The 14488-nt window shown below is 40.1% G+C and overlaps 1 protein-coding gene across 1 annotated transcript in view; it reads left to right on the top strand.

Annotated features, from left to right (window-relative positions):
* The window catches only part of MGAT5B (alpha-1,6-mannosylglycoprotein 6-beta-N-acetylglucosaminyltransferase B), a gene marked incomplete at both ends in the record, with an annotated part of 257340 nt that overhangs the window by 15295 nt on the left and 227557 nt on the right, over nucleotides 1-14488 (top strand). Inside the window, one exon of the mRNA XM_081320209.1 lies at nucleotides 1039-1151. Within this exon, the coding sequence (XP_081176335.1) occupies nucleotides 1039-1151 (113 nt within the window). The remainder of the gene's footprint in view (nucleotides 1-1038; nucleotides 1152-14488) is intronic.

Consider the following 14488-nt stretch of genomic DNA (forward strand, 5'->3'; position numbering starts at 1 on the left):
CCTTATTGCCAACTGATCAGGCTAGCAGCACAGTTGTGCAAATCTGAGAAACCCAGCATGGCAATACTTTTTGCAGTTCTCTAGGGCGACAAAAACAGAACGAGCCACTATCAATCTTCTGGAATAATAGATGTGTAATAGACGTTACATAACTTACACGTAGGTGCTGTTGTCTTTTGTCAGCTCAAGCAGGGGGCAGTACCGCTTTAATACCTGTATACAATGGTGGGATTCAGCCAGTTTGCACCTTTTTGGCAGAACCAGTAGCTAATTTTTTGTTGCCCAGGCCCAGAATGGACTTCTGGAAGTGGCATCCACACAGAGAACCAGTTGTTCACATATTTGAATCCCACCACTGCCTGTATGGCTATATTGTAGACGTTTGAAAGCTGTCTCACTCATGGCTGCAGATGGGATGAAGATAACCACTTCAGGAAATGTCAGAAAAAGAGGTTGCCACAGTTGTTTGTGCTCCTGTATGGTTAAGTGCAAGTGAGGAAAGGCCTCAAATCTAAAAAAAGTGTATCATTGGTGATGATATACATCATTAAACAAAGAACCCAAATAACACTATTCATGTCAGTTTGTCACTTAAGTCAACTCATGACATTATTACTCAATACCAAATGATATATGTTTATGTTAGGTTAACATTATATTTAAGGGCCCCTTAATTTGTTCAAATGAAACAGATTGGGGGGGGGAGAGGAGGATATCCAAGGGAAGTGTTTATTGCATTTTCAGTCTGTTAAATGGGGCTCTGTTAAGGTGAGAGGCTACTCTATTATTTTAGTTTGGAGTAATTAAATGATATTTTTGAGATTCATAAGAACTGTGCAGAAATGCTTCAGTAAGGTTCTTGTGCAGGAGAACATGTCTACCTCCTGGTATCATGTAGACAAATACTAGCTTTCTCCGGAGAAGAAGTAATCTGAAATAATATTCACTATAATCATTTGTGGATCATGTAGAAATATTTCCATCTATTGTTCAGCTATAATATTTCTGATTGTGTCTTCTTTCTTTTTCTCCATTTAGGATATTTGTGGCAGGCATTGGATTTTTCACTCTCTGCTTCTTAATGACATCCCTGGGAGGTCAGTTTTCAGCCAAAAGACTGGGAGACTCTCCATTCACCATTAGGACAGAAGGTAATTACCCCAACTCATTTTGATTAGAGGTTTCCAGTTTGACAGTCTGGAGAATTAACTTACTTCAATAATTTTGGGAAATATGGCTGATGAAGAGAAAAATATGGTTGCCATTGAGCACCAAGAAATGCTGTCAGAAGCAAGTAGAGTTGGGCTCCATCAATGTGTGGTGCACTATATGGTCAGCTATATCCTTAATTGCTCCTAACCTCAAGCGGGTCCTAAACAAATCCAAGGAACAGTGTAGGAGCTACCTATGCTGGATCAAACAAAGGGCAGCTCCAGGCTTTGGATTCCATAAGCGCTAACCAAATAGCTCTGGGAAGTTCATTGTTAGGGCATGTTCACAATTCTACCCCAACAATATTAAGAGTTATGCTGCTCTGATACTTGCAATAATACATATCCATCCTGATTGAACTACTACGAATTTTCCTAATTCATTTGCATAAATTACCAAACTGGTATCATACCTAAATCTTGTAAGGGTAAATTCCATATTTAAATTATGTAAGGCATGAAAAAGTTCTTTTCCACTCTACATTTCTCACCTCTTAGCTGTACTGAATAATCGGTTCTATTAATGTTTGTTTGTAAAGGACAAAAAAACCCCTTCTCTATGTAAAACATGATCTTATATATCACAATAAATACTCCCCTTTGAACTTTCATATCAGGTTCCAGATAGGAACTATGGGAAATTTTTAGCAGGACTAGATGGTGTTCAGAGTGAAGAGCAGGATTATAAACCATATCTTCAAATGGAATTGAATGGTAGGTTTAAAGTAGCCATATCAACCAAGATTATACCAGCAGTTCCCAATCTGTGATCTGAGGTTCACTGGTGGTCCATGAGGACACTGAAGGGGATCCCTGTTGTGGAAGCTGAAATATATATATTTAGATGGTAAAAGTCCTGTGAACTGATCCAATCTTGCACAATTTTGTTATTGTCACTTCTAGCTTCTTAACTTAACTTCTAGCTTCTTAAGGTTGATGTTGAATTTATTTCTCATCTTTCCTCCAGAAGCTCAAGGCCACATTGATAGCACTCTTTTTCTGAGTTTTCCCACAGCAAAAACTCTGTGAAATCAATTGAATGAGAGGGAGGGACTGACTTAAAATAATTTAGTGAACCCGAATCTCCCCATTTCTTCTCCAACATTTTAGCAATACTTTTCATGGAAATACCAAAATCTTATAAGATTTTGAACAGGATTTCCTCCGCTGAAAGAAAATAAATGTTGATGGCATAATGATGTGCATAAGGGAACAGTTTGGGCACCTTTGGTCTCTAAGCCAAGTCAAAATTTAAATAGGCCAATGTTACTATTTAATGTGTTGTACTACTTAATGTAAGGGACGCAGTGGCTCAGTGGGTTAGGACGCTGAGCTTGTCAATCAGAAGGTCGGCAGTTTGGCGGGTCGAATCCCGAGTGCCGTGTAGCAGAGTGAGCGCCTGTTACTCGTCCCAGCTTCTGCCAACCTAGAAGTTCGAAAGCACGTAAAAATGCCCACTACAGTGGGAAGGTAACAGTGTTCCATGCTCCTTTGACATCTAGTCATGCCGGCCACATGACCACGGAGATGTGCTCGGACAAGCACTGGCTCTTTGGCTTTGAAACGGAGATGAGCACTGGCCCCTAGAGTTGGAAATGACTAGCACGCATGTGCGGGGGAACCTTTACCTTTACCTTTACTACTTAATGTACTAAATTCTTCATGGGCTGGCTCAGTTCTGTCTCAGATTACATATGTGCACAGAGGTGGTTGCAACCTTTACTGAGAAGCTTATGAAGCAAATAAACAAGCAGCAAAGGGAATGTGAGTGCAAATGCAAGGAAGCCCACACAAAATCAAGTCCCCCAAAGTCCAGCAAGTTTGCTTTGAGAGACTTCCAACTCCTAAACAGCAGGCAAAAGAGGGGTCAAGAGAACTCTAATAGTCCAAACTTTGTAGAAGAGGGTCATCAGCAGGCAGAATCAAAGTCATAAGGTTTCAAATTGGGAACCAAGGCACACAAGTCTGGATAAAGTGACCAGTTGTTGCCAACGGAGAGGCTCTTCTTTAATAGAAGCAGCCCCAATGATATTCGTTTGGAAGTCTTTGGTCTACTCTACTTGCACATGGCAAGCCCTTGAACCAGGAAGGGGTGGCAGCTGGGACTCTTCAACTCAGTCTGGCAATGGCAGGTGTGTCCCCTGGTTTGTGAGCAGCACAGCCTCCTCTACCTACGCCTGCTCAGGCAGGGATTTGTCTGGCAATTCTCAAATTGACTGACATTGTTGGTCTTCTGGTTAGAATCCAAAGTGGCCATGACAGGCCCTGGCAGAGCTTCCTGTAGTGTTATGCTTTGCTTAGATCAAAGGAGAAGAAGTGATTGTGTTGCGTTTGTTGGCTTTCACTGTTTCCCTCACTGCAGATTTTATTGTGGATCTGAACTTCCAGACAGGATTTTATTAGACCTCAACATATTCTATGTCGTATAACCTCAGCCTTAAAATTCTTGACCTTATTTTATTCAGGATGACAGTTCCTGATGTTTAAGATCAGGATCATTTAAGTTTTGTGAGGCAGATCAAACTGAACTCAAGGGGATATTTTACTGTATAAACATGATTATAATTCCTTTCAACATGTTATTAATATTTTTATTAATTACTAAATGTGATTCTTATCTCACCTTCATTACTTTATAAGTAACTCAAGGAAGCAAACATACCTAATAGTTCTTCCTTCCCTTATTTTCCCCACAACAACAACTTTATGAGATGGGTTAAGCCAGGCATGTCAAACCTGTGACATCACGTGATGTCACACAATGTATTGCAATTTTTTCACCATTGCCGGCATGGGGTGGACGTGATTTTGGCATGACGCATCTGGCCCGCGGGCCGGCAGCTTGACATGCCTGGGTTAAGCTGAGAGAAAATAACTGGGCCAAAGTCACCCAGCTGGTTCTCATACCTAAGGCAGGACTAGAACTCACAATTTCCTGGTTTCTAGGTTAACACCCTAACCATTACACCCAACTGGTTCTCTACATTATGATGAATTATTATTAATAAATGAATGCTATGGAAAAGCAAATTCAAAAAAGTTAAAAATAAACTAGAAAAATGAATCAAATAGCTTCCATAAAACAGCCTCATTCATAAAGTCCTGCTAATTTATTGTTTAGAATGAATATTCTAAAACAGGGGTGTTAAACTGCCGGCCCACAGGCCGGATGCATCACATGGAACCCGTGCCCACCCCATTGCCGGCAATGGCAAAACAGTCCCGATATGTTGCATGATGTAATGTGATGTTGCAAGTTTGACATGTCTGTTCTAAACCATTATTCTAAATATTCTGGACCTTATTTCTCCATTATAGCATACTCTTTCTAACAGTGGGTAAATAAAGAGCCAGTTTCTTTTCATCCCTCTTTATTTCTTGCTTTTTTCATTGACAGGTCACTAACTAATCCTCCAATCTGTAGTCTTGTAAATAAAGTGGGTTTATTTCATTCTGAAATGGAAGTTTTATATTAATGTTAAACAGGGACTGCGTCCCAATGTTATCCAGTTGACTTGATTGGTTGTCTTCAGCATAGTATGTCACGAGAAAAAAAGAGATAAAAGCTATCTAAATACTTGCAGCAACTCATCACAGAGTTAATTCACTTTCACTTATATCAGCTTGGGACAATGAGGTCATTACCATCACAACTGGATTTAATAAATTCCACAACAATTTTGTAGCAAGGCTGTGTCTTCCAGAGCTCTCTCTCAAAGTGCAGGAGTATCTGCCTGCCTGGTACATTTTATCATGAGTAGCAAATCTAATTCTTGACCAGATAACTTCCATACACCACATCATTATCCTAGCTTTCTAACTTCTTGATGCCATTGGTAAATAAGTTGGGAAGGAATTCATAATTTCCTATTACAGGTAATCAGTGCTTTTTTTGTAAAAGAAAAAGGTGCCGGAACTCACACATGTCATACAACCTGCCTTGCCTACCCTACAAGGTTCGATCCAAAAAAGGTGCCGGAACTCCGTTCTGAGTGTTCTATGAGAAAAAAAAGCCCTGCAGGTAATCCTCGAATTTCATCCACAGTTGGGACTGCAATTTCAGTGATAGGTGGTATGGTTATTAAACAAATTATCATGTGACCAGACCAAATTTTACAAGCATTTTACTGTGGCCATTAAGCAAATCACTGCAATTATTAAGTGAATCAAGCAGTCAAGTGAATCCCAGGTTCCCCTATTGACTTTACATGTTGGAAGTCAGCTCAGAAGGTCTCAAATCATGATCACATGACCAGAGGATCAATTTGGTATGAAGGTTACCACTTTAAGGATGGGTCACAAGTCACTTTTTTCAGTACCAGCATAACTTCAAATTGTCTGTCAGACCTGCCCCAGTTTGCTCTCTCAGGAAAGTATGATTCGTGACTCCATTTAGTTGAAGCAAAGGAACTTTTACTAAAAAGAAACTGGTTGCAATAAAGTCAGGAGGAATCTGGTGTTCCCACGCAAAATACAAAGCTATTCTTTCCAATTCCCAATCCCTCCCCCCAATGACCAGTCTCCCAGCCAGACAATATGATGCCGGTGTGATGTTTTGAGAAACTCTGAGGTGTGAAACTGGTAACATTCCATTCTCAGGGCAAACAGCCTTGAAGATCCTGGTACAAGCTGGTTTGGTAATCTGGTCTTCTTCCATTGTCATTTCCCACCATTAGATACACAGGTGTGGATTGCCCCAAATGCCTCCCCCCCTCCCTTCCCCTTTGATGGCAGGAATCCAGCAAGGTGTCAGGCCAAAGATGGAGATCTTGACACTGTCATTAAATGAATGGTCATAAATCAAGGACTATCTGTACCTCTTATGTATTATACTGTCAGGTCCAAATCCAAAGACAACAGTGAAATCCAATCAAGTACAATCCTTTATTTGCCAATCTTGCCAAGCTAAAGCTATAACTTTCCCACCTATTAGATATATCCTAAGAGATTTTAGAATGTGGCTATCCAGTACCGCTTCCTCCCTTCCCCATTTAGTTGGGGACTGTGCAGTCTCTTCATTTGGACCTCTCTCTGGGAAAGCTCTGTGTTACTAAAACTCTTCCTCATTCTTCCTGCAGATGCCTGTTCCATCACACACAGCTCTTTTTAGAGCAGTGTTTCCCAACCTTGACAGCTTTTGTGTGGACAAACACTGTATTAGAGAATTAGTAAAAAAAGGTACTCCGCTTGCTAATGACAATCTTCTACTTAACTTGCACACTTACTCAAACCACTTTTCAGAGTTGGGGAGCTGACTCTAAGTCTGCCATCTGTTGCCTGTGCAGGAGGTCCATTTTCTTTTTGCATCAATCATTAAGCTACAAGCTTGTTGACTTGTTGGCTCCTCCAGAGATAGTCACACATGCTTGCTATAGTCCATGTCTCAGAGGATGGGGTGATCTTTCACAGCAAATATCTAGTGTGAAATTTATTTTTGTAGCTCGGTCTATACGATAACCTTGTGAAATGAGTGGTGAAAAACATGTTGAGAAAGAAACAAATTACTTTTGTGTGACATCTCATTTTTACAGCATCTAAGCTATATCTTACCATAAATGTATGGTTGCCTTCATTCAACTTATTTAGACAGGATCTCTCTTTAGAGTTTACTTTCAGCCTAATATTATCTTGAAGAGCAAGGAGTATTGAGTGTGGTAACATGGCTGAAAGCACGGGCATCTGGAGAAAAGCAAAGGTACCTGAATGGGGCACTTGTTATCTGTGGATACCTTCTTTCCTTAATTTCTAAAGGTAGATAACTATAACCAGGCCTTAAATAAAATAATCATTTTAGCATATTTGGATGTGAGAAGGGCATAACTGAGACTTCAAAACTTCAAAAGACCTAACTATTATTCCAGCCATTGCATAAATATGGTAGAGGTAGTTTAGGTTTAAATGACATGGACAGAATAAGGGATTTCAGGTGAGTATGTTTTGATAAGTCTGCAATATGTGTCTGGAAAGGAAAAAGGAAAGGAAAACTATATTTTTAGAAGTTTGGATGAAATTGACTCAAGGAAAGTTATGATAAAAATAAAAAAAAAATGACCACTGAAGGTAGCCACCATCGAAACAACTTTCTCAAATACATAGTATAATTGAGTGCTCCCATTTGGAAACAAATGAATCTCTAATGCTGTAGCTGAACCAATACTGACTAAGAAAAAATAGAATAGAAATAGTATGCCATATTTTTTTTTTGCCTTTCTGCAACAAGATCTCCTTCACTTTGTCTTCTTCCTCTTCCTCCTTCTCCTGGAACTAATGCTGGTTTGCTGATCCCATGTTTTCCTTGGTGGAGCAGTGGGCTAATGCCTCCTTAAGTAACACCAGCTGCCTGCAATTAGTGCAGGTTCGCATCCCACCAGGCTCAAGGTTGACTCAGCCTTCCATCCTTCCGAGGTAGGTAAAATGAGGACCCAGATTGTTGGGGGCAATTAAGCTGACTTTGTAATAATGCCGCTTGGGTGTGTGTGAAAGCCCTAATAAGCAGGCATGTACATAGAATGAAGGCTACTGCTAAGCTTGTAAGCCGCCCTGAGTCTTCGGAGAAGGGCGGGATATAAATGGAATTAAAAAATATATATTTTGCAGTGCTGGACTGATAGCCATTACAACCCAAGAGATCTAGAGGAAACTACATTTCAGAACAGTTATGTGAGCAGTGCAGGGACTTCTCTTCATAAACAAACAAACAAACAAACAAACAAACAAACTTGCTCTATAATTTTTGTCACCCATTGGTAGATATGAACATTCTATAATGCGTTGGAGTAAATAAATACATTTGATTGGGATTTTGCTTTGACTCAGATAAATTCCAAAGGCCAATTTAGGATGGATTTTTTTTTAAAAAAAATCTCCAGGATGGGGTAGATAATTCTACTCAATCATGATCTGATTCAAAAACCTCTAAGTGTCAGCCTTGATTTATTATTCCATAGGTTTGTCTTTTGCAAATGTCAACGCAAGAGCTATGCCAAGACTGTTTGTTCATTTTTTTAAAGGTTGCTTGCTTGCTTGCTTGCTTAAAATACTATTATGGAGCCAGAGGGGAGGGTGAAAGAGGGGAAAGTATTACATTCAGTGATCAACATAGCTGTCATCAGCTAAGAATAATTTTTCTGTCCTGACCATTATTGATCATCATAATCACAGTCTTTAAATGGGTGGTAAAATCCTGGGCCCAGAGACTCTTGGACACTGCATGGGGAATACAAGAGGCCAGCCAGAACGCTTGAGGCTAGGCACTGGGGCTCCAATCTTCAGGCAAATCTAGTCACAGCAGATTAGGGAGAACTTTGAAAACATTACAGAAGTGACCAGAGCAAGCAATTACTACAACACGAAGACAAAAACCAGAATTATAGTAGAAGGTGGCTATGAGAAATCATGCCAGCTCAATCAGGAAATCTGACTTGGAAGTTTATGCTCTTACAGTTGCCTGAAAGGATGGTTGGGAGAACAGCATGGAAAGGATTGGATAGTGAGGAAGGACTCTTCATTCACCTTCTCTCCATCTGCACATGATTAGCCAGGAAAGCTCTAGACACCAAGAGCAGGTCCTGAGTAGTTGTGCAATGGAGGTGGCTGCTGGAGTCCCATTTTCAGTTGTATGTGACGTAGAATGTCTGGAAAGATTGTGGCCACTTGTCACTTGGAAGAAGGGAATGAATAAGGACACTGAGAAGTCTCCAAAAAGAATGAATCTCTGTTCCCCCTCCCCCCTGAATTGTGCTCTTGTATTGGAAATGAATTAGAACAAACTCCCTCTGGTCTTGAGGCTGGGCAGACTATTTCTGGAGCATCAGTTTAAGTTTGGGCAGCTCTAAAACTGTGATCTAGTCCTGTCTTAAGCAGGACCAGGTGACCTTGGGCCAGTCTCTGTCTCTAAGTCCTAGGAAGCAGGCAAGGGCCAACCACTTCCAAAATCTTACCAAGAAAACTGCAGGGGTTAGTCCAGGTGGTTGCCAGGAGTCAACACTGACTTGCAGGCATTCTCTTCTCCCCGCCAAAAGTGCTATGATCTTAAATAACTGTGTATTGTATTAAATTTACATGGGCAAACTAGCCAGCCTGTATGTAGCTCAGCCTATCTATGGAATTTCTTTTCCCTGTAATAACAGTTCAATCCAGAAGGCCAAGCTGCTTAGCACAATGATATTTTCTAATCAGTTTCAGATATTCGATACCCGTTTTTCCGTGTAATGCAACTCTCAGAAATCACAAGAAGACAAAATTATCCATCCATTTCCTGAAAATGTCATGTCTCTTCCCTAAATGCTACCTCGAGAAATTACAGCAAATGGATGTCAAAAGATATTAATTCTGTCCCTTCAACTTGTGAAATACTGCATCTGCTAAGAACTACTGCAGGTTTTCCTATTACTTGCTTCTTAGCTTATGCATTATTGTATTCAGTACCATTTGCCTTAAAGTTTCATAGAAAGTAGTGTAACAGTCAAAAAAGACAGATGATGATGATTAATCTTTATGTCCTGAAATGGATAGTTTTGCATCTAATAGGGAATTTCACTTATCAAATGATCTATCTACTAAGAGAGAGAATAGACAGGTTGCCTCTGACTATCACAACATCGGTGTTTCACATATGTACAACGGCCATTACTGTGAGTAAAATGGAAGGGCCTTATTTGGGTCCTTTAATAACATCCAAAGGTTATCCAATTGCCTCTTTCTTCCTTATACTCACTATGAAAGAAAGCTTCGAGGTTTAGCAGCTCTTTCTTCCTGTTAATTGAACGGTGATGGAAAATTTGGTTGTTCCCACCTGTCCCATCTTCTGGGTCTCAAGTGGGACCCTGCTTTCCAAATTTTAGGTATCAATGTCCATGCTAAAGTTCTTTTGACTTTCCTGGGAAAGGCAGTGAATTAAATAGATCAGGGCTTTTCAACCAGTGGTATGGGTACACATGTGGTACATTGGCACCTGGCAGGTGGTATGCGACCATCCTAGAAAAGTGGTAGCGTGGGAGGGGAATGAGCTGAACCAGTGGTAGCACCGCACAAGCCTGAGCAACAGACGGCTGGAGCAGCAGGGCTGTCAGGGCTCAGCAAAAGCGCCAGGATCAGAGCCAGGCTCCAGCTGGAGCTCGACGCTGATTCTGGCACTTCTGAGCCCAGAAGAAGCACTGATCAGTTGGAATGTTGCAGCATCTCCAGGATCTTGTGATTTACATTCAGATGCTTGGCAACTGATTCATATTTATGACGGTCGCAGTGTCCCAGGGTAATGTGAAGTGACCAAAACCTGCTGCAACCACCCAGCAGAGGGGGGGGAAAATAAAAACCAAACACCCCCCCACCCCACCCCCACTGCCAATCCTCAACAGAAATGCTCACAACAATGAAAACTTCAGACAGGAGGAAGAGCACCGCCGGGCGGGCAGGCAGGTGTCTCGCTCAGCTGTGGCTTGGGGGGCACTTTTTTCAGTGCCATTGTAACTTCGAACAGCCACTAAGCGAACTGTTGTAAGTAGAGGACTACCTGTACTTCATCACTTTTTTCCTTTTTTTTTTGGTCATCAAGTTTTTGACACCTTGCTAGGCGACTGGTGGTACTCGGATGTCGCCATATCCTAAAAAGGGTACAATGGGTGAAAAGGTTGAAAAGCCCTGAAATAGACCATCTAAACCTTCAAACAAATAAACACTGCCTTTCCCAACAGGCAGGTTGGATGAAGATGAAATTAAATTTCAGGATAACAATAGGTTTGGGTGGCTCACAATAATGAGAGGAATTACAATAAAATCAATAAACCTTTAAACAGATAAAGGTAAGTTTTTAGCGTAAAAATAAGATGATTGATATTCTCTAGGATGCAGTGGGTGTTGGGGAACAGATGTTCTCTTGCCTGTTTGCTTGCTAAGGCATTTGGTGATCTGCTGGCATAGGCATATAAAACTTTCATAATCTCTTTCTGGAAAATGTTCAGGGAGCTTTCTTCAGTTCCAGTTTCACAAATCACATGGTTACTGTCTCACCATGCTTTTTTTCTGCTGCCCCTTAGGCCTAATAATTCTCATAACTCCACTTTTAATTTTAGCCAGAATGTCTTCAAAGTCCAGCCCCAAGCTGTGCTGGTTCTTGTGGAATTTAATAAAAAAGCACTTTATAGAAAAGGGAAAACTTGTCACAAATGTACCCTCGGAGAGTCAGAAACAGAGGTCACATTCCCATAAACTCTCATTTAGCCAGGATTTCCTTTAACTTCTCTCCTCACACAGGGCTACTCCAGTGAAGCTCCCTGTAGATTGTCTTCTTACATTCAGTTTAACTGACCAAATAATTTTTGCCAGCTGAATGATAGTTTGCTTTTACGAGCTGACTGCTGGGCTGATGAAGGGTTTTCTGCAACGGTATCCCAATTTAAGGTTTAAAAGTGGAAGAGATGTTTCTAGGGAAAGCAAATTTCCAGCCAATCCTCAAAAACAGGGAAGCAAGAATCGTTTCTGTACAGATGTGTGTGGCCAAAGGATAGGATATGCAATGTGAGAGGAAGATCCTGTTTTTAGGGAGAGAGCAAAGTACCATGTTGCAAGATTTCTGTGATTATTACCACTCTTCCATTTGTTATTCAGGTGAGATTTTCCTATAAGGCACATTTTTCAAGGAATCTTTCAAGGAATTTATCCAACAGATAATATCAAGGATTTTGGATTTTTCCACCATCCTGTTGAGATCTAATGGATAATGTCCATCATGCTCAAGATCGTGGTGTCCTCCACATGTTCAGTCCCTGGAACAAGAATGTACCAACCTTTTTTGAGGGGTGTAGTATAGAATGTCATTTGGATTTTGACAGATGTGTTCCATTGGTGCATTTCAGTAGTAAGATGAGGCCCCGATGAGTATTTGAGTGAATGGAATGTAAATTTAAATGGAATTAAAATTATACCAAATTGATTACATTCCGTTTAATAAGATGGACTGTTAGAATTTCCAAGGGGTTTCTTCTACTTGTGGAAGTAGTCTTTTTTTTTTTGGAATGGGTATGGTCACTATAAAATTTCTAGCACATTTGTAAGGTGCCTTTTTAAAGAACTAAATGTGCCCATTTTTTTCATGCAAAGTTTATCCTTGTCCTTTTTTTATACCAAATGACAGAGATTGCTAGCTAGATCTGTACTGCACAGGAAGAAGATGAATAACTTGCTTGTTAAAATTTGTTGAGGTGTTTATAAAATACCTACTTGTTTTCATAAAACATTATCGTGCAATGCTATCTTTTTGGTATTTGACTTAGCTTTCTCTATGGTGGGGGAAAATACTATAAACATGGTTTCCTTTTTCCCTTATTTTTATGAATCTTGTTATATTTGCTGCTGTTTTCTATAGTGGATTTTGCTAGAGTGGAAATAGTTTGATCTCCTGATGTTTTTTCCCCCCACTCTCCAATGACACCAAAGTCAGGTAAACCTTTTAAGCAGGTTTTTTTTAAAAAAATGTGGTCAATATTTCTTGCTACAAAATCTTGATCCAGTTGAATGTTTGATTTTGACTTATCTGATGTTGTACTGGCTCTGTAGTTTACACCATGAGTAGAATCTGGACATTTGTGGTGATTCTTTTAAATATCAATATATTTGATATTTATATTTAATGAATATCCATCAAAGCCATGGATTTTTTTTCTTTTGTGGGAAAAAAAAGTTTCAATTTCCAAGATGTGCTAGGAAGAGCATATATAGAGTCACTGTCATCCTTATAATGTCCTGCCTTCAGGTGCTTTGGAGAATAGCTTGACTCCCTCTTCTTTGGGGCAGCCAAGTACATTTAAAAAAGTACTTGAGATTGCTTTCCTTTAGTGAAATGATACTTTAATGAAACGTCGAGCAGAGTGCTCCTTAAAAGCAAAAATACGAAGTGGTCCCCTGCAATGAGACAAGAATGAGGCTTAGTTTCCCTTGTGGAAGATGGCTTCTGTTCGTATGTTGGGCAAAGGCAGTACTCACTTCCTTTGAGAGAAAGTTGCTGATAGAAGCAGTTTAGCCTCACCTTGATCATTTAGGCGGCACAGTGAAGTACTTAGGTGCAGCATGTTGTCTTTCTTAGACCCACCTTCACACACTACAGGGAGACACCTTCTGGAACATAAAGTGTTTTTATTGTTTTAAAAATGCTTTAGGATTTTATTTGTACAAAATATATGTTTCCGAACTGTGGGATTCCCAGAGCCATTTGCTGAGATAGGGGCTATAGAAATCAAATAAATAAATAAATAATAGCCTTGGTGGAGCAGTGGGCTAATGCCTCCTTAAGTAACACCAGCTGCCTGCAATTAGTGCAGGTTCGCATCCTACCAGGCTCAAGGTTGACTCAGCCTTCCATCCTTCCGAGGTAGGTAAAATGAGGACCCAGATTGTTGGGGGCAATTAAGCTGACTTTGTAATAATGCCGCTTGGGGTGTGTGTGAAAGCCCTAATAAGCAGGCATATACATAGAATGAAGGCTACTGCTAAGCTTGTAAGCCGCCCTGAGTCTTCGGAGAAGGGCGGGATATAAATGGAATTAAAATAAATAAAATAAATAAATAAATAAATAAATAAATAATAAATAAATAAATAAATAAATAAATAAATAAATAAATAAATAAAGCATTTTAGTTCAATTAATAGGGCAGGGCACTAGATGCTACTAGCCACACAGATCATCTCAAAATGAAGGTGGGAACTGATATAGTGTACTAAAGCCTGTGTTTGATATCCCAACGCCGCACGGCGGAGTGTGGTCCTCTTACATGCCCCAGCTCCTCCCAACCTAACAGTTTGAAAGCATGCAAATGCCAGTGGATTAATAGTTACCGCTTTGGGAAGGTTACTGCATTTTTCATATTTTCACGAGGGCCCCATGACGATAGAAACATCTTTCAGACACACAGGGTCCCTTGGCTGAGAATCAGAAATGAGCACCACCCCCTTGAGTTGGTCACAACTGAATAGGGGGAAACCTTTGAACTGAACGATAATTTCAGAAAAGCAAATTTTTTGCCATATGTTCATTTCTTAGTTTTGCTTTTTTTTAAAAAAGCTTTGTGGGTGGATGAGAATATTTTGGGGGGTAATAGGACATTCTGCATTCCTCCTTTTCTTTCTGCAGAAATTATTTCAGATCCCCAATGACTCTTGCTTTTATTTTTTTTATTCCTTCAGGGTTTAATTAAGCTTGTCAGTCATCAAATCAGAAAGCTAGGTATTTAAGTCTTGTTGGAAACATTCAAGATGTTTTCTGATGCTATTTAAAATTGCACATC

This window comes from Vipera berus (genome assembly GCF_964194415.1).
Source record: "Vipera berus genome assembly, chromosome: 2".
Taxonomy (NCBI): Eukaryota; Metazoa; Chordata; class Lepidosauria; order Squamata; family Viperidae; genus Vipera; species Vipera berus.